The sequence below is a fragment of the Rhopalosiphum padi genome, chromosome 4, assembly GCF_020882245.1.
Source record: "Rhopalosiphum padi isolate XX-2018 chromosome 4, ASM2088224v1, whole genome shotgun sequence".
Classification (NCBI taxonomy): domain Eukaryota; kingdom Metazoa; phylum Arthropoda; class Insecta; order Hemiptera; family Aphididae; genus Rhopalosiphum; species Rhopalosiphum padi.
In genome coordinates, this window is record NC_083600.1 from 42397037 (window position 1) to 42419164 (window position 22128).

At 27.0% G+C, this 22128-nt stretch overlaps 1 protein-coding gene across 1 annotated transcript; it reads right to left on the minus strand.

The window, feature by feature from the left end:
* Positions 1–122: 122 nt before the first annotated feature.
* Positions 123–21812, minus strand: LOC132930808 (protein nervous wreck). Its single transcript, XM_060996869.1, has 19 exons — positions 21268–21812; positions 18091–18188; positions 17621–17666; positions 17429–17514; positions 11203–11347; positions 10389–10525; positions 9655–9718; positions 9368–9496; positions 8692–8814; positions 8344–8595; positions 7767–7844; positions 6782–6839; positions 6370–6606; positions 6017–6192; positions 4897–5242; positions 4326–4739; positions 2459–2563; positions 2339–2373; positions 123–1477 (listed from the first exon to the last, which is right to left on the minus strand). Exons 1-19 carry the CDS (start codon positions 21286–21288, stop codon positions 1100–1102), a joined length of 2928 nt encoding a protein of 975 aa, XP_060852852.1. The 5' UTR covers positions 21289–21812; the 3' UTR covers positions 123–1099.
* Positions 21813–22128: the final 316 nt, after the last annotated feature.

The following is a 22128-nucleotide window of genomic DNA, read 5'->3' on the forward strand; positions in this document are numbered from 1 at the left end:
CTAAACATACCTATAATGGCTATAACTTTCGATTTGCAATATTGTATATATTTGGTTATCAAAATTGAAACTGGCTTGTTCAATTTTCGTTTTAAACCATATAAAAGAATAATGAAACGTCATACTTTTCACGATCTATATTTTAGTATGTAATTTTTTTTTAAATAATATGTAGGCAATTGCCATATAAATCATTGATCATATAACATTAGGTATACTTAAATGTATTCCCGGTCAATTGTCAGTTGATCACTATTATCGGTGTAAAATTACAATAGTCTTTATCATAGTATATGTCTTATATAATCAATATTATATCCAATTAATTACTGTAGACAAACTGTTGATAAAAATATGTCATTTTCACAATAATTTTAGAATGGCAATAGTAGATGTTTTTATACAATAGTACAAAGGAGGTTCACAATAATTAAATAATTTACATATTATTGAAACACCAACTACCAAGTCAGACTACTTATGTTTCAGCTATGGATTAATGTGACAAAAATATGATCCTTATATTCTTTGGAGTGAATCAAATGAATCGACCTTGGTAGACATAAACTGAGAATATAAAATACATTTTTATTAATATTTAAATGTCACATAATATAGTATAATACGTTTGTCACTTATACAAACTATAAGATTCATAATAATTATTTAATTATTTTCTACCCTATTGAAAATAATATTTAACAAGAAGAATAATGCTAGAACAAATTAATCTTTAATTTTGTCTCTAAACGTGCTTCTGATTATATATATAATATATACTTTTAATAAGATATACGTGTGGTAAGGAAATATTATTGACGGTTAACATTATACAACTAAAACAGAAACGTATAACATACACATACAATCACATAAGTTTCGCTTTATGTGTTCTATATATATATTATATCGTAAGCATTTAGTTAATACTTTATATTATATATAGCAAGTATTATAGGTTTGGTTATCTACTGATCGATAACGACATAAACAAGAACACTTATAGTCTTAATATATAATAGGTAGAACCGTAGAACCTTAAAAATAATATTTATAATCGACCTTGAAAAAGAAGTAATAAGACGATGAAAAAATCTATCTAAGCGTTCGACTCTTTAAGATCGTGAAGTTTGGCCAGCTGTCCGGGTTCGAGTTCGGACGGCAAACCCGTGTCGGCGTGGTGATCGTTTTCGAGCAACTTCAGGTCGTCTTCGGATTCTTCCGGTATTGTGGCAGGGAAATAATCACTGTCCACGCTCATGCGGTGTTCCTCTTCCGATTTCGATTCTGATTGGACCTCCGCGCTGGGGTGCTCGGCTTCGGTCTCAACCGTATCCGACTCTTGACCGAATGGCTTTTCCGGTTCTTCCATCATTGGCGTGGCGGCGGTGATGACGATTTGAGCGACGCCCAGCCCGTCGGACGCTGGTGCAGGTGCCGGTGGTGGTGGAGCGTCGGGAGGCCCAGAACCGTCGTCCTATAAAATAATATAACAAAAAATAATTACGTACTGTAACAATATTGGGACCTGTTGTCCCTATCGGTAAGTTTTCCAGCATCTAGAATGGCTGCAAATAATTGGGCAATGGACAGTTTACATATTATTTTTATCTTTTTCCATCGATTTTCCCGGCTAATTAATATTGTCGCAAACGTTTAACCATATATTATTATATAGTCGGTTGACAATAATAAATATAAGAATTTGTATGTAAGAACTCTTAAACATTAATTGTCTACGTAATGTCTTAAATATAATAAGTAGATGGACAGATGGTGTTGTTCTTTGATAGGTTGTCGAGAGTAGAAAAACCTTATAGTCACCTTTGTCCGTGGTGAAATCTTAAATACGCCACTGCAATACAACTAATATACATAATAGATATTATTAAGGCTGATGGTGTTGACTGTGATGTAATATACAGGTTATATGAATGAATAAATTAATTTAAAGAAGTTTTTAAACTATTAAAGCGTTTAGACTTTATAGTTGTAGGCTTATGTTTAGTACTGCGTAAACGTTTTTAGATGCGCAAAAAATAGTAGTTGTTTAACATTATTAAGTCACGTTTTAGAAGTACCAACTGTTTAATATACATAACCATGCATATATTTTATACATGTGTCATATGTGTATCGTGTGCGTGTGTAGTGTACTAGTGTGTGAAGATATAATCGATACGATTTGATCGTGTGCAAAGTATAAAAAGTCGTACGAACAACAAAAATGTACTGATAGGTAATTTTAAAATGTAATTCAACTATTTTGTTTCATAAATATAAAGAAAGAAGAATGGGTTTAGTAAACTAACTACTGAATTTGTATTAATAATATTACCTCGTTTTCTATAAACAGTTGTGGTACATCGGGCACTGTACATTTTAATTACATAAAAAATAATTTATACATAATTATTAAAACAATATTTTAATCTGTCAACTATGTATAAACACTTACCGTTTACTGTTACTATAACAGAAGATTCCTCCGTAAATTGTGTGTCATACTGTTCTTGTTGATTTTGAGTTATCACCATTGAAAATTCATTCGATTTGGGTGGAACTATAATCCAAAATAAAAATATATAATCCAACGTCAATAATGTATTGTTAGTTCTAATGCAATATATAATATATACCTAATTATATTTTATTTTTTATTTATTTATTGATTATTTATTGATTCTGTAACATCATCATATTTAATATGTATAAAGTAGGTATATTAAATTCATTTTTCAAGCATTTTGTTATACTTACTCTCGATTATTTATTTTTAAATATGATTTAATTATACATAAACTTCTTTTTTTTATTTATTACTCAAACAGTTTTTATTAAAGGGCCGCTACATCAGCATTTGTTTTCTCTGTCTATCTCCCACATAATATAGGAACAAAATATAAATACTCCGTATTTCCACGATTACGACTCTCTGGTTCAGTTTAGAGCAATAGCACCTATTATATATTTTATAAAGAAGAGTATTTCCTGTGCATTGACCAGATAGATTTTTAATATTAACATTTTTTTATAAATATTAGTATGTTTTAATTTAAAATAATTTCGATCATTTTTAACCATTAATAATTTATTTAAAATTGTAAATATTACAAATCTATCCGGTCAATGCACAGGAAATACTCTTATTTATTTTTTATTTTTTTTTATTTTTTTTTTTTTGAATAAAAAATTATATACCTTCCGTAAGCATAGCTTGTGTCGAAGGTATAGAGTTAACTATTTTATATAATACATAATATGTAAATTTACAATTTGATTTTAGGTGATTACATACTTATTATGAACAATACAATACATTAAATTATTTCTTATAGATTAGGTTTTTAAGAGAAAAAAAAAGAAAACAGATAACAGAGTTTTCATTTACAGATATAAATAATTATTGATTTAAAGACATAAACAACCATTTTACAACTAATGTTTTGGCATTAAAAATTTTACAGACAATGTTTTTTTTTATAATTATAGGCATAGAATTAAAATAGGTTGGACCAAGGTAATCCACGAATTTTTGACCAAATGATTTTTTAAAATAACTAACTTTTGCATCATAAGCTACTGTTTCTCTTTTATTTAGATTTACCCAGTTTTTGAGTTGTTTACTACCCATAAGATAGCAATTTTTTTGAATAGTAGATCTACTGGTAATACATTAAATAATTTGAAATTAGTAAAAGTTGAACCTTTGAGAGTGGATTTATGTAAACATATACGAACTATTTGTCTTTGATGTATTAACAATGGTTTCAGTGCATTAGCTGAGAGACCTCCCCAAATTAATAGTCCATATTGTATTATTGCTTGGTATAGGGCTAAATATATTGTACGAGTTACAATATTTAAATTTTTTGCTCTTATTTATAAAATATATAATAGGTGCTATTGCTCTAAACTGAACCAGAGAGTCATAATTGTGGAAATACGGAGTATCTTTGTTCCTATATTATGTGGGAGATAGACAGAAAACAAATACTGGTGTAGCGGCTCCGTTTAAAATCTATTTTAACAGCATCGTCACCACAACCGTGGAATTACCATCAAAAAACAATAATGTAAATATTTATTATATTTTAAAATAAATTTTCATTTGTTTTTAAATAACTATATTAAGATAATATTACTTTCTTGGTATATTTATTCATTATTTTCATTATACAAATATACAATGAATTTTGATCTCATTCTATTTTTACATTTTGTAATATACAACTACCTACTTATTTTAAATCGAAAACGTTCCTTATTTCATTCTTATTTTTAATTATCTTGTACTTTCAATCTTTCACACGTATGCTACTCACCTTCTGGAGCAAAACTTCCAGGAGGTCCGTGATCACCAATTGGCGTCGGTTGGGTAACAATCACTTGAGTCGGGAACAAATGTGTTGGTAATTCGGGTGGTGTAAATACTGGTGGTGGTGGCGGTGGTGGACCACTAGTAACAAACTCAGGATGATCTTCGTTAGAAAAATCACTATCTCCGTTTTCAGATGTTGGTGTGGGTACTAGGTCACCGTTCTCGTAACATTCTTTTACTAGGCACGACGGAAAATGTCCCATCATGCTACCCAACTCGCCTACCCACCACCCGTCGTCCACGTGTGTAGTCTTGTCGACCACTTTAATAATCTGGCCTTCTTTCATACCCAATTCTTCGGGGTCATTTCCGTCATAGTCAAATAGTGCTATACAATACGATGGTATTTCTATGATGCCTAAAACATAAAATAAAATTGTATTACAAATAAACACGTAATAATATCGTTGATCGATTGGGCGTTATCACATTTTAATTTTGTAAAAAATAAAAACACATTATACCTATCTCGTTCAATTTTTAGAAATCGATTTTTATAACAATTATAATTTTACCTCCATCTTTCTTTTCCCACACTGTAGTGATGCTTTTTTCTGACGATTGTTCTTCAGCTTCAACATCTTCATCAGATTGACAGTGCTGTGATTGATTGTTTGCTTCGTCGTTAACCATATAGTCCACCGAAGAGAAGCTTATCTGCGATCTAAGTTGGTATGTGGTAGGGGTATCGTGTGTTTCTGGATCACACGTTTCTTGCTCGATATCCAAATAATTAGATGGTACATACCCTACTTCACCTTTGTAATTTCTAGCTTTTGACCAACCGTAGTTATCACTGTCTACGCTAAACACTTCAAGCTGCTCATTTTCAACGATACTTAACTCATCGGGATGTTGACCCTGAAACGCGCGTAGGAAAATAATTAAAATTTTAAAATTAACCTTTGATTACAATAATGAAGAAAATATAACTAATGCAAGTATATATATGTAACCTAAACTAGGGAAATAACAGGATTAGAGTTAATTATTATTTATGAGTCATCATACACCATATAAGTAACTTTATATTAGTTACATAATAAATTATGAAAAATTGATGAATCAAACTCAACAATATAAATTCTAACATAAAATAAGAAAAATGAAAATACACATTTGATATTTTGACCTTCAAAAATTAATAAGTCATTCATTTTACTATAGTAAAAATGTAAATTATTTCAACATTATATTCTAAAAATTAAATATAATAGTAATACTTCATCGCACAAAAAAAAGGTCTAGTACCATTAAAACAAAATCCATCGTGTATTGATTTAATTGAGTAAAATAGACAAATGATAGACAACAAATAAAAATCGACCAAAATAATATCTTAGTACCTAACCTAATGGATTATATAATACGTATTTCAATATTTTAACAAAACATGATGACGTTATTGGATAATTTAAATACCAAAAATAATATTTAACAGCTTTGTCAAAACTATAATCTAAGACTCTCTGCAAATAAGCAAGTAATTAATTTAGCTTTCCGCCTACTAAGGGGTGTCCTACTTAATGTACAAACTTTTCATACCTTCCCAAAATTACTAAGTTACGCCACTGGTAGAATTATATTTAACTAATTAAAAAATAAAAATGTATAAATAAATTTAATTTTACTCACGGTATAGCTGTATAACGCAGTACATTTGTAAACAGGTCCTTCTGGTTCTTCTGGAGCAGTTTGAGGGTACATCGTTTTTTCTTCAGTGTCACGTGTTTCTTCCCAATTCACCTGAGTTGGATCGTCCCAACCAGCTGTTAGTTGCTCAATACGTTGACGTTCTTTTTCCACAAGTGCTAAATTTTAAACAATAATAAGATGTGTATATTAGTACAAATAAAACTGAATATCTAATTGTTTAAATGTGACTTATTAACAATTCACGTATGTGAATTTATTAATACGTAATAATAAGGTGCAAACAATTATAAATTCAATAATAATAATTTATGATATAGATAAATACAAAATACCCCAATCTTTATCAATTTCCGCCGAATCTGGTCGATCTTCTTCATCTTGAGACGATGACTGTGGTTGATCAGATGGTACTGGGCTGTCGGAAGGCCCATCTCCGTAATCTTCACTATCGTAGTCAGATGTCATAGCACTAGTTGTACCTCCATCAATTGGTAATGAAGATGTACTATTTGATCGTTGAAGTTCGGCATTTATATCACCCATGTCTGCTAACCATTCTTCTACATTAACTATGATAAAAAAAAACCAACTTAATGTTTACATAAATATTCAATTTTAATTTTTCCCTTATAACAGGCAATAACAATTTTTATTAAGACGAGTGGATTCAAATTAATAATAAAAATATAAAACTTAATAGCCCATCGGTTAAACTTCTAAAACAATAAAATATAATATAAGTACCATTTCCATCTCCATTTTTCAAACACTCAATACGAGACTCAGCTTTAGCTTTGGCTATCTGAAAAAGAAGAAAATAGACAATAAACAATTTAATTAACTCGTCAAATCATCGGTATATAATTTTTTTTTAAATCAGGGAAATCGCTTCTCTTGTACACTTGTAGAGTAGGTTTAAAGTGTACTTAATAATTAAAATAAATTAATTTTAATTAAAAATAAATCATTGGAGATAACGGCCAACGGGTAGAAGTGAACTAGCAATTCTTTCTAAGGATATATATATATACTTATATGTTTTTATATATGTATTATGTTTATATTATTATTTTTATAATTAAGTAGATGGAACTAACACTTTTCACAAAAAACCTTACATATAATTTGTATGTCAATACTGACATATACTGTGGAATGGTAATAACTAATAAGTAATTAGTAATAATAAATAATATTGAAGGTTCGTGGTATAAAAAGCTAAAATTAGACTAAATATTTTGAAAGTTTTATTATCTATTGTAAATATAAGTATTCGAAATATTAATAGTCTAAACATTTTTAAATTACATCAAATCTACTAAAAATGTATTATGAACAATTTTAATTATGTGCTATTATCATCCATGTCTAAATTAAATAATTAAGTATGAATATAACACTCTAAATGTACCATTGATTGATGTTACAATTATGCAGTAAACAATTTTAATTTCACCAATGCTTGAAATAACATGTCAACGATGTTTTTTGTTAAAATAATACATAATAAGGTCATAAATTGATACTAATATTCGCTATATAACATTTGGAAACGTAAAAAATGGCACACAAACATAAAACTCAACGTTATAAAGTAAACATTTTGTTTATTGGGTATTACAAATTTACAAATAATTTCAATATTAGTTATTTCGCTTTTTTATGCTTTTTTTTATTTTACTTTGTACTTATATAAAAATATTTTTGAACTCAATATCATTAAGCTTACTTCAGATCTCCGAATGCTGTTTTTCAAAGACTCTATTTTAGTTTCCAAATCAGGTCCATTTGGATCATTTGGATCACTCTATAATAAATCACAAAAATAAAATAAAAACCAATTTAATAATATTATATAATATTATTATTATTAAAATAGCTGCAAAATGTGTCTCTCGATGATTCCACCGATATAACCCATTAGATTGATATTTAATACCTAATAATTAATTGCTTATAAAGCATTATACAATGTTTTTAAAACCATTTAATAATAAACTACACGAAATGGTTAGTGTTTTTTTAGATTGTATACACAGTATACTGTATTATACTAATAAATCCCATAGTCAATTAATAAATTATTCATCGCTGCAAGAGTTCACGAAATGGATACTTATTTTCCAAGTTTCCAACACATAAATTCGGATGGAAGCTGTTTCTCGTTTGAAATGTAACATAATGTTATATACGTACTTACCCTAATAAATGTTTCGATCAATAAAACAGTCTTATTATATAACAAACGCAATTACGTAATAAACCAAATGATAATGACACACGCATTATGTCATAACTAAATTTACCTTTTGTCCAGAATCTCTGAGAGCTTGGAAGACCTGTAGTTTTCGAGTATTTTCTTTTATATTATTCGTCTCCCTAATTATTCGTGTGGCCCACCTTTTCGCTTCTTGGCTAAGTATAGTCACTACTCCACCGTGATCTGCTGTAATGTGATCTATACCATCTCCGTCACAAGGTTCAAATTGGTATTGAACATGTTGCTTCAACACAGGATAGAAGAGGTATACGCATTGCATGTTGTACTCTCGACTTAACTAAACATTTTTTTTTATATATAAGAATTCACGTTTTATCAAAATTAAATTAAACAGTGTATGACGTTTTTGTGAATATAATTCATGTATACTAACTTGTTGCGCTTGGTCTCTGACTTTCTTAAACGAATTATGAACTACAGTACACGTAAGGAGCTCGATTTTACTCAGTAATGCCAAATATTCTTGTACTTTTTCATACACATTATGTTCCATAGTCTATATTCAATAAATTAAAAAGATTTGTAATAATAATATTTTATGTAAAATCAAATAATAACTAAGTTAAATATATATCAAAATATCAATAGGTACAGTATATATAGTAGATTATAAGCAAACTGTTGTACTTTATCCAAAGTTTTATACGTACAAAAAAAATTATTAATAAAAATATAATTGTTATTCTGATTACGCAGTTTTAAGAAAACAAGTAATGAACAAACTCAAAACAATTAATTTAACTTTAAACTTTAATGAATATATTATACGAGTAAATGATTATGATATTGTATAAAGTATCAAATTACCACATAACTTCAGTATCATTGTATGAAGAAAAGTATTAATAGTTATTATAGGTATAAATTAATTTAAAAATGTAAAATAATTATCGTTCATTAACTTTATTGTTGTAATAGCAACTAAATTATTTTTTTATATATTTAAAAAAGAGTATTATTATGAAATTCATTAAAATGTTAATAGAATTATATTGTTATAAATTATAAGTATATAGATATAGAAGTATTATATGTATTGTTTTACTCACATTCATTACATTTTGAAGGTCAACCAAAAAGTATCGCGTCTGGTGAGCATTTGCAGCTGCCAGACTCAGTAAATAGTCGTTTCTAGCTCCTGAAGATTTCTCTTCCAAAACTTCTCTTCTGGAAGACACCTAAAATGATCAATTTTTTAAGATTATATCTAATAATCAAAATAATATACAAAACAATTGATTGTCATTAGTCAGTATTCAATAGGTTTCAAAAATTAATAATTATTTTATAAATAAATTATGATTTATTACATTAAACTAAAAATTTTAATATTTACTTTTACACTGTTTTTTTGTAAAGAAGTGATTGACTGGAAGAACGAGCCTTTTTTTTTCTTTAACCTGCAAAAAATACCCACCATTTCAGTTATACATGGTATTGGTGTATCACATATAGATTAGTGTTATAGAAATCTTTAGCAGTTTATTCAATTTTTTTTTTATCCTAACGCGTCATAATTGATGATATAAAAAAGTTCAATTAAATTCGAAATAAATGTAAAAAATACAATGTATTAGTGTGTTAAAATTGTATTATTTCGTCAATAATACAAAACGATACATTCATCACGTTGATCAGTATAATATAGCGTATTTATATAATACGCGGGTAAACTTCTGTTTTACATAAGCTAATAGACGATCTATATAGACGGTTCAGTGTGTATACGTGAAACTTTGATAATATTCGTATTGTAAGATTAAAACGTTTATCGCTATGCTCAGACTCTAAAAAATAATTAAAATACACAATAAATAACGAATTTTTAAGGATTTATAAAATAATTAAAATATTGGCTTAAATTAATTTCATTAACTTGGATATTCGCTTTAATTAAAATTTTTTTAAGCATTTTTACCTTTCGTAAAGTATAATTACAAATTTACTCTTACGCCAAATCCAATATATTCAACATTTTTTATCCCAACCAGTCTCTAACAATTTAATTTTATAGGAGAAAAGTGCATTAATATGTTATACACGTATTTTAACAATAAATTAAAAGTTTACTTTTCTTCTATATCCTTAGCCTTGTCTCTCACTTCGTGAGCACTCTGTTCTTCGTCGAAGTAAAACTTTTTCGTCTTATCTACATCTTGAACGGAAGAATGAAGCTCTTTTTGTACCAATGCTAAATGATCTGTACACTATAATTATTTAATAATTTAATAATATATGATAAATATTTTAGCTAATAATAAAAAATAAAATTATGTTATTTATTATTTTTTAATATGCGACATGCGTACCTACATAATACATAACATAAAATAATGAATTTTTATATAAACCCATATTCAACATTTAAAAAAAAACCATATTATTTATTAAATAATTTAATTGCAGTTATATTATGGTACTTACAAAGTACATAAAAAAATATTATAATTTATTTATTCTAAAATTAAATCTTTACGATGCATATAAAATATTGATATAAACAAAGTTGAGAAATAATAACTTCCAAATAACTTAAGAAAAATATTTTATTATGTGCTAAATATTTAATTTTCCCATATTATAATAACTTTCTTTAGGATCTTAAGTAGTACTTTCAATAGATAATTGATTGCAAATATATTTTATCGATTAATGGCAATTCAAGTTCTAAATACTTTATCATAATTGAAGAATGTATGAAATTGAATATTTAAATTAGTAAATAATATTCTAAACATTTTAAGGGAGGCATATATTAAAGTCCAGCGTCTACTTATAAATTATAAGATCACGATTATCTTAGAAAGTGAACTTTTATAAAAGCATAACAAACTATCGCCGACTAAATGTTTAAAAAACTGAATAAAATATATTGATAACTTACTTTTTTTGCAATCTGAAGTTTATGCGCCCGAAGAGCTTTCGCCTCATCATTTATTTGGTTTTGTAAAACTTCGATAGCTTCTAATCGTGCTTTTGCAGCCGTTTCGTTTTCTTCGAGAACTGTTCGCCAAACATTCCACATATTCCTGAAAATAAGTAAACATTTCTTCACATTTTTTTTTTTATTCACATTTAATCTAGATAACTATATAAAATGATTAATAGTATTAAACATGACATTTTAGGATAAATATAGGTACATTTTAATACTATTAAAAAAACTTTTCTTTTAAAAAAACTATGATTTTGAGTAAGTCACGTTTGAGATATTCCATTTTTGATATCATATCGTCATAAAAGTTATTACAAAATAATAAAAAATAATTTTTTATCTCACAAAGCACCACATTGAGCTTTAGTATTGAATATTCACAGACTTACAGTAATACAAACATTATAAAAAAACAAAATATAGTTTTACTATTACTTTTAATAAACGTCTAGATTTTAGGTAAAACTATGAAAAAAGGTTTTTGATAAATTCATTGTAAAAATATTACATTATATTACAGTTAAGTAAGCAAAACTTTTTATGAAATTGAAACGCTCTGGAATTTTAAACACCATTTCGTTGTTTTAGAACAAAACATAAAATGGAATATTTAAACAATAGTTACAGTTTTATAGTTAATGATATTTTAAAAAGTTGGTTTACTAGATAAGACTTTGACAACTGCTAATCTTTAAATTTAAAGTAATTAAAAATCTGTTATGTTTAGACTTTTGTTAAAAATAACATTATGATTATAATTTATATTATTATATTTAAGTAATATTATTTTTGTTATTCATATATTTTTGTATAAATTTGTATCCAAAAACAATTCTGATTGATAGGATTAAATTATATTATATATACAATGCCTAAAATTAAAAATGTTTCCTCATATGGGAGTGCCAGGAAAGCTTTTTATAGAGAGAATATTATATAATTTAAATTTAATCGTTACACTGAATTCTAAATTTCTAAACTCCGGTCAAAATCAATTTTATTATTTAAAAAACAACTTTCAATAAAACTTAACTTCATTAAGGTAATAAATTATCATGAAATTGTAAAACTTTTTTTTATTATTTCCTGTTGTTCTGACAATTTAATGCTATTGTTCAATAAGTGGGTGTAATAACTACTATATTATTTTAATATTTAGTTTTATATAATAGTTATGCCGAATTGTAAAAACAATCACTTAATTTTTAACGAATTAATAGTTCGTAATAGCTAATGGTCACTTCAACGTTATTTAGTGGCCTACGATTGATCCATTAAATTTCAGTGAACTATAATAAATTATTACATTTTTATACAATTCGACAATATAGTATAGGTATATTAAGCTAATATAATTATAGTTAATGGTTATAGTATACCTAATGGATTATCATGAACTAAGAAATAAAACATTTAACTACCTATTTATGTTTTGTAATAATAAAATGAATACCTAGCTAATTATTTTTTATCACGTAGTGTGATGAATGCATAAAAGATAGTCAAAATGTGAACTTTATTTTTATTTTGATAAATTATAAATTATTTTGATTTAGGATAGATAATATTATGATAAATATTTCAACTACGAGTTATGACTATGCGTAATTCTTAGTACCTGAAATCTTAGTAGAAAAAACCCTACACGAGGATTAAACATAATACGTCAACGCATTGACGGTTAAGCACACCCTTTTAACCAAACATAATCCACTGTACACATAAATCCCATAGATTTACTATTATTCAAATAAAATTAAAATAAGCACATGATGAAAACAGGTCAATTATTTGGGCACTTGTCTTGCTTCGTTCAACTTTATAATAGCCCATGTTGAATCATTGCTATAAGTACTCAAATTGAGAAGTACCTACACAAAAATCGGACTACAGACTCTTTTACTATTTTTTTATATTTTAAGAGCACCCCTACTTGTCCTAATTATTATTTTCATTTGAACGGAAACGGTACGTCCTTTTTTAATATGCATTTTATTTTTGTAAAATTATATTTAATAATAATAAGATATTCAAATTAAATTTGATAAATTACCTTATAAAAAAACATATTACTACGATTATACTGCTGCAATATTGTATATAATATATAATTAAAGTGCAATTTAAAAAATAAATATAAGTACCCAATCTTAAATAATTAAAATTATTTTTTATGCCAATAAACTATATAAATTGAGTTTAAATCTTTATTTTTAGCCACCCTCACCATACCAATAACTAAATAAGTCTATAAGAACGCCACTGACGTTGGGTGTAATTCAATAATTTTAATCAACTACGCTAATTGTTTTCAAGTCTAATAGTCCTTCTTTTATTCTTCCACTTCGAATACTGAACTTATTACTACACATTTTGAAATTAATAATAAATCGCAGCAATTATAAACGATTTTATGTTAATTCTATGTTCTACTGTTCTCGCTGTAGTATTATCATACCTATTTCAAATTATTTCTGTATGACAAATCACAATTATTATTTTTTATTTATTTAAAAAAATGTATTAATATGAGCAAATGCAGTGAGACGTCTAATAAACTAGATAAATGTTTATATTTTAAAAGAAATTAGATCGGATATACGAAAAAATAAATCATTATAATAGCTGTATTTTGGAATTTATAAATAATGCAGTAAAAATTATTAGTTATCTAAATTATATCATTACTTACCTAGTAATTTAAATACAAAATCTTAAATTCAAAATCAACATTTCTATAATATATTAAAAAAAATCGCAGTACTTTATCGTTTATCAATAAAAAAAATGGAACAGTCATTAAAAATGTAATATAGCTAGCCTTATTAGACTTATGAGATTATTTGCATTAAAAATAATTCTAGTAGTAAGTAATACAATCATTAAAAATTATAAAATTATTTAAAAATGCTTTTGATATGGTTATGATGGTTTTTATTAAAGTTATTTCCTAATATAGTTAAATCAATAAATAAAGATTATGCAATTTAAACAAATTAAATTTTCCACTTGTGAAAAATCTAAAAATAAGAGTACTTTTACAAACAAATATATGGTTCAATGGTTGTGTCTAATTGATTAGAATATTACACATGGTTCGTTTTACGTGTTAAATGAGTAAAACACTTTAACTAGAACTGTGTTATTTAGAGCATTGTCCGTTAGAAGGGCATAGGGAATGGGGATAGTGTAATGTAAGGAGCAGACCACCAAACGATGCGCGTGCGGGTCACATTGATCGATTCGAGCCAGTTTTAAAGTATAACAAAAGGTATAACGATCAGCAATGTTACATTACCTCTCCATGTACTGATAATTTATTATCGTTTAACTATATATTAATATTATTACATAATACATGTTCGTGTAAACATTAATACAAACAAAACATTTTATTTAATTACATTTTTTAGATCTGTTAAATGTGTTAATAATAATAATTGATATTATGTTATATATGGTAAAAACATTTTTATTAATATATGAATGTAGATACCGATTACCGATTAATTCCTATTATACTAACGTTGTATTATGATTTATGAAATTATATATAAACGTATAACATATTACACTTAGGTGCCATAATTAATTAAAGAATTATTTTTATTTCACTTTATAGTACACGTAGTACCAAGTTGTTATCACGCATATTAGGTATCACTCATCAGACTTTTTATATCAGTTAGTCAATGCTTATTTTTGTCTGTAATACGTCTTTGTATAATATTAAATTCATTATGAGTAGTACAGATCACGAAATTATAAATTATGCACTTAACGATTGACTTTTAACTGCTATACATAGTCTTGTTTAAGCTTTTAAATAATTATATGTATTAACAATTTGTTAGAAATGATTGGATACAGTAGACTTAACCGTAAATCTATAAACGATAAGTTATTGTCACAGATAAAAAACATTAATTATAATATTACTTACGTGTATTCAGATTAAAAAAAATGTCATAAATTGTGATGTATGATCATTTTTATTTAAAATCAATGTTTGTTTAATTTTATTATTAATATATATAATACAAAAATTAAAAATTTGACCCGATGTAATATAAATCATAAATTATATAGAATAGATACATTCTATAAAAAATGTATCGACAATTTCATTTGTAATTTTTATAAATAATATAAAATAAATGTTTGTTCGTTAAATTTTAAATTACATAAATATAATACAATAATTAAACGATTTAAAAATTGACTATAAAAATATATAACTGTATAATGGATTATGTTGTTGGAAGCATGTTGCAAGTAGGTATGTATATCAAAAAAAAATTAAATAATACCTAATATAATATATGCAATATAGCATATTTTTATCAGCTAATAAAAGTGTTAGTTTTCATAATATGTTGTCAGAAAATTCTTTATATCCTGCTTAGCTTAAAACTTGAAAAAATTAACAAAGATAATATTATGGATATTAGAAAATTTACAATCAGAATAATTAAAGTTGGCTCTAAGTTGGAATAAAACTAAAAAATTATTTCCTGATTCATGTATAGAGGATTATAATTTTGATAACAATGAAGACCTTAAAAACATTTTGGATATTTCTAATACAAACATTTACAAAAATTCTTGTAAATAGAAAAGTGTGTAAAAACTGTACTGTTCGCTACTTAAACGTTTTAATGAAATACCTACTTATGAGTATTATAGTAATGCTTATCATCAATAAGTATTTTAATATATTATAACTAATATAACTTATATAAGAATCTCTTTACAATCTTATGCTTCCTTCAACTCAAATAATACTTTAAACTATTATTTTAAAAACTTGACATTTTTTTATTCCACTTGCTTAAATATTTATTTTAAAAGTGTATGACTCAGTTGCAATCATTTTCAATCTTAAAATAATGTTAACTATACACGTAGTTTTCGGAATTCGTTAAAATAAGATTATTTAGAACCTTATATGTTTTGGTTATGTCTTCAAACAAAAATATTCAATACCTATATATAAACTTGATGAAATTATCGAACAATAATAAAAAGTGAAATTAAATTATTTCACAAGAAGTTTAGCTATTAAAAATTAGCTGTTTAAAAAGTAAACTCTATGAAATAATTATTATATTAATTATTTATTAGGTATTATGCGTTATTGTATTTAACAATAAAATTATCAGTAGATACTTATTAAATTAATTGATGACTTAAAACTTTGTACTGCGTTTATTACTTTATTATTAAATTCCATATGTGCGATAGAATAATAAATATTGTTGGTGCATAAGTAAAGTATCGAATTAGATTTTTTTTTATTGCAAATACTAAGAAAAAATAGGTAATTGTATGCCGCCTTAATTTTTACCTCCGGGAACGAAAAATATCATCAATTCAATATTTACCCCTAGTTGTAATTCAAAAAACATTCATGATAAAGATTTAAAATTGTTTGTTATTATGTTTATTATTATTTATTAATTTATTATTAAGTTATTTAGGCATTTTTAAGCTATTTATATCACAAACCCATTAACAAAATTCTACGGTACGTCATTATTGACTATTAAATTATAATATATTAATTAAAATACTAGGTATATGAATGGTACAATACTACAATATTATTTTAATAATAATAAGATAACATATTTTATCAACAATTATTTCAAGTTAATCCTGACGTATTGATATTAATATTGGAAAAATAGTATTTATATAATTATATATCTATAGAAATAAAGATATGATAATAACATGGCATCCAGTTAGAATCGCTTTTAATATTAAACAATTATATATCAATGAATTTAAACGTTACACATCCATTATAGCGACTACTCAATGACCAGGTACACTCAAAACTACCATATAGCACATTACGACATGGAATATGTAAATATGTTATATGATGTATCAAAATAAATTATTCAATTATATTTAATTAGGTTTTTCTATATACAAGCACGATTACAGAACATCCGCATAGCTTAGATGTATTGTAGTATTTTACCCTCCATTATTGTATGTATGTATGAATATATGAAATACTCCATGTTGCTTCACGCCACTTTTAATAGTAATTATACTTTGGTCTTTGAATGCTTATAAACTTTAATTAAAAAAATGCTTCAAATCCATCATCTATTTTAGTATCTATAGGTACAGTATACATGTTACAATAAAATATACTTACCATTTTTCTTCACTTCCTTCAGTCTTTATATCCGGTATATTAGCAATTTTCTTGTTCAAAAAAGCAACAGATATTTTAAGTAATGCCTATAAAAATTATAAAAATATTTACTTAAACTTGGTCTTAGCACCTGGGCAATATTATGTGAGGTTGTTATTATTTGACAAATAAATAGTTAATATAAGTACTTACATCTGAATATGATTTCTCTATGGAAGATTTTTTGATCAAAAAACTCCTAAATTAAAAATAAAAATAATTTTACACATGTCAGTGGCAAGTATACTTGAATTAGACTGTTCAAAGTTCAACGAGTTATAACTTATGGGTACACATGCAGTGACCAATAGGTATCTGAACTACTCTAATATTTCAATAACTCAGTAAATAAAAATAGTGCATTAATTGCTCATTACATAGAATAAATTTGAACTTTTGAAAATTTATGTAATTCAAATATTTACATAATCGTGCATTACTGATACACGAAAAAGAATATACAAAGAAATTTATATCAAAGCAACAATTTATTGAACAAATACAATCTATAAATAATTTATTCAATACTAATTATGTACAAAATAAACTACAAATTTCTAATTTAAATTTAATTAATCTATATACTAAGATACCTATACTAAATAAATGATAAAATTATTTACCTTATATCTTCCAACAAATCACATTCATTTTGGTTTTTTAAAAGTAATTTTGCTATTTGTTCCGAGTGGAGATTTTTTAAAAATTTTACGTAATTCCCCTAAAACAAAATTAAAACAGCAATAACACACAAAATATAGTACAAAAATCATTTATATTAAGCCACAAACTCTTTATACTATAAAATATTGTCATTCATTGTTCAATAGGTACAAGTTTATAATTCATAACATTTTAACATTTCAGATATTATTCTGTATCCATAAGTGAAATAATTAAATCAGTATTTTAATCCCCGATTTTTATTTCCGTACAAAAAAGGAATAAAGTAGACATTTTTAATTAAAAAAAAATGTTAGTAAGTATGTTATTTGAACCATTTAATAATATGTGTATACCTACTTACGAGCGCTGTACAGAGCCATATCAAATAACATTCAGTAATTTGAACTATTTTCAAAAACAATTCAGATCATTCATTACCTACTCATTTAACTAATAAGAACTTTAATATAATAAAAGAATTTCAACATACATTTTTCCTTGAGTATTAAAACTATAAACACTAAACAGAAACTATCACTGAATAAAGATCTTATCAAAATTAAAATTCTAAATATACCTAAGTTATAAATTATAAAAAATTAAAATACTGAACGAAAATAGTTATTTTCTAGTTATTATTAAAATTATTAAAAGTCTAGCATACACTCGTAAACCGTAATGTCATATTATGTTTACGAGTTTATATGTGTTTAAAGTTTGAAATAAATAAAATGCATGTCAACTCAGCATTAGTATTTATTAATTATTTACCACCAAACGTATTAACTGAAACGAATAATATAATATTTTAAATTTCCTGTTTGACTTCATACAAATACCATAAAGACCTATGTTTTTTAACCATTTAAATTACTTGTAAATACAATTGGAAAATATATAACAATAATACGTCATTTATTGAGTATATAATATATATTAATATCAATGGACAATTCTTTCATTCACGCAACCATGTCTTAAATTTATTTTCTACAAATGTACATATTGTACATAAATAATACACATTATAAATACTGAATATTCTATTTTAATAAAATAAAAGTAGGTGTAGCTAGGTGTCAAATGTGAACTAATTATTTCCACAGTAATTTCGATTGTTATGCATAAATAAATGTAATAATTTATATGTGTTTTGATGGTCACAGTGAGTTGTATATTCGATAAAATCAAAAAATAATATAAAAACCAGTTTAAATTATGAATCGCCATCGTGATCAAAATTTGTTAAAACTGTAATACTGTCCGATGAACGATAATATTTAACAATAATAAGGGCTTAATCAATATTACAAATTTTATTTGACAAAGACAAATTTTTAGTCTATTTTTATCTTTACAAATACCTTAATCCAGAGTCCAGACTAATTCCGCTGAACCGACTTAAAACAATGGATATCGAAAACAATCAAAGATAGAAATTATTGATTGAATAATATAGTGCAGTATGTGTATATAATATGATGTATATAGAGCGATTCACCAAACATTATACTTGTATCCTTTTATAATTCATTTATTCAAATTCTAATTTTTAGAATCATTAAGCATACTTAAAGTTTGTATTAAATATTTAGATTTTTGACCATTTACAAGGAATAATAATCCTGTGATGATAAATACTGATTTTTTCAAATAAGAACCAACTTTTTATATAAACAGATTGATTTCTAATTTATTAAATTTAACATACTAAGGATAATCTCCTTAATATAACAATTTTACATAATAATGTAACAAAATAAACATAATATATTTAGTCTAGTACGTATAGGTAATGTACTATAGTTTATTACTTTAAGTCAAACAATTCAAATAAATAATATTTATTACTTTAATTTTCAATAATAACTCTAGTGGCTTTTGCTTAGACCTACATTTTGTGGAGATGCCCCCTGGGTAAAAGTTGAAATTGTGTGACCTTAACTGAACAAAAAATAAAACATTTTGGATAAAAATGCCAAAAATTACGGAGGAGGGGGACACTGTAGCCTAATATCTTCTAAACCTATTAGAATTTACTATCACTTTAGTATTTGAGTTCAATTATCACTCTTACGATTTAGATTTGTATGTAAAAGACATTTTTAAAAAAAATCATCACCATAGCAACCTACATAAAATTTTTTTAAAAAGTAGTTTTTATCACGACAGGGACACTCCCTGTAAAATACATAGAAAACATAAGTATTTGAAAATATGATCCTTGAGTGTAGGTAGTAAAAGTGTATAAGTAGGTACTTTAAAATTTCAAAAATCATATAATTTGAATAAACGAAAAAAGAATGGATATGAGCAGAATACTTGTCGAATCCCCCTATAATATGATGAAATAATGTCGAGTGTAGGCGTAGCTTATAACTAGCGTTATTGGGACTAAACGAATTTTTATTTCATCGACGCGTGAAAACGAACGCTCCGCGATCCTCTGATCGCGTTATCGAACACGGTCGGTGGGTTAATACAGCGTGTAGCTGTAACTGTATACGCGTATTACGTATTTATCATTCGCCGAACGATGTCGTCGAGTCGGGTCGGCCCTCGGGACATTCGACGCCTGTGGAAACGACTTCGAGTTACTACAACGACAACACTATACTATAAGCAACTATACTTATACCGCCGCGAATGACAGTAATTCGTCAATACGCGACGCCGTCACTGCCGAACATTGTGTCGCGCCGGGGTAGGAAGTTAAAAAACAACAAATCGAAAAACTATATTGCGTATTCTATTTTGATGGAATATCGCGAAATGTTCTGAGAACAACCGGTTATACGAAAGAAACGTACGAACGATAACCGACTGCTCATATAAATATATAATATTATTATTATTATATGAGCAGTCGGTTAATAATATATAATAATAATAATATTATCATGACGTAGTATAAAATATAGGTGTATACACTGTACACATATAGTGACGGGTGGCGAAATAAAAAACGGTACATTATTTTCTTAGCCCGAGCTAAACGGGGGACGACTCTGAACGACCTCTCCCACACGGGCTTTTCACTTTTCTGTACCCCGTCACTCGCGGCATTGAACACGTCGATTATTACCTATATAAGCTATATAAACATCGATATGAGATGACTGGTATGTCCTTACCTTCCTAGGAGGCGGTTGCATCTCGACGACGGCGAAGACGGCAATTCAGCGTCCCAGCGACCCAGCGATCTATGTGCCCGCTGCCGTACGATGTCCGTTGTCGTGTCGTCGTGATGGTCACGAGCACATGCCGTGTATGATATTGTGATTGTTGTGTGTACCACGATGCGGCGGTGTGACTGAAATATTATTATTACAAATATCCTGTGCGGAACGTGCGCGCGTCGGGGGGATGATAAATATTTTTGGTTTTTTGTTTGTTTTTTTTTGCCGTTGCGTTGCGGTCGCGATCGATCCGCTCGGGCCGTATTCTCAATAATCTTACGATCCGGTATAACACTATATTATATTATATTATATTATATGTACAATAATAATGAACGGTTATCCTCCTGTTCCCGTTTTCGCTGCCGATCTATTTTGCCGATTCGCGGTCCTCCTTCTCCTCCGCGCCGTTCCCGTGTACACCCGTGTATAGTCCGCGGTGAATCGCGCGATCGCACAACAGCCCGCGCGCGTCGCGTATAACCTATATACAGCGCGACCGACGACTGTGCCGCCACCCGACGACGGACCTCGCGCGCTTGCGCCCCCAACTTTCGGCGTACGGTCCCTGTCCCCGACCCGCCCGCACCGCCCATTGATGGTTGTCGTAGTATTATTATAGGTACTAATAATATATTATAATAAATATATATTTTAATTTCTATAGTCATCGGATCTACAGTAATAATGTGATTTTAATATATTATCGTGACTAAATCATCGTCGTTTTTTAGAGTGATATAAAAGACAAGAACGATAATCGTCGAAAAGAGGAGAGAAAAAAATCATCGGGATCGCGTGATGGCAATAATCATT

Bases quoted from the DNA above. Each gene is read 5' to 3' on its own strand.
- LOC132930808 (XM_060996869.1), bottom strand. From the start codon at position 21,288: ATGCAACCGCCTCCTAGGAAG. The intron at 8,815-9,367 runs GTGAGTAAAACA...TATTGAATATAG, and splicing joins ACCTTCAAAATGTAATGAAT to ACTATGGAACATAATGTGTA. The intron at 6,840-7,766 runs GTAAGCTTAATG...CTTCTTTTTCAG, and splicing joins ACAGCATTCGGAGATCTGAA to ATAGCCAAAGCTAAAGCTGA.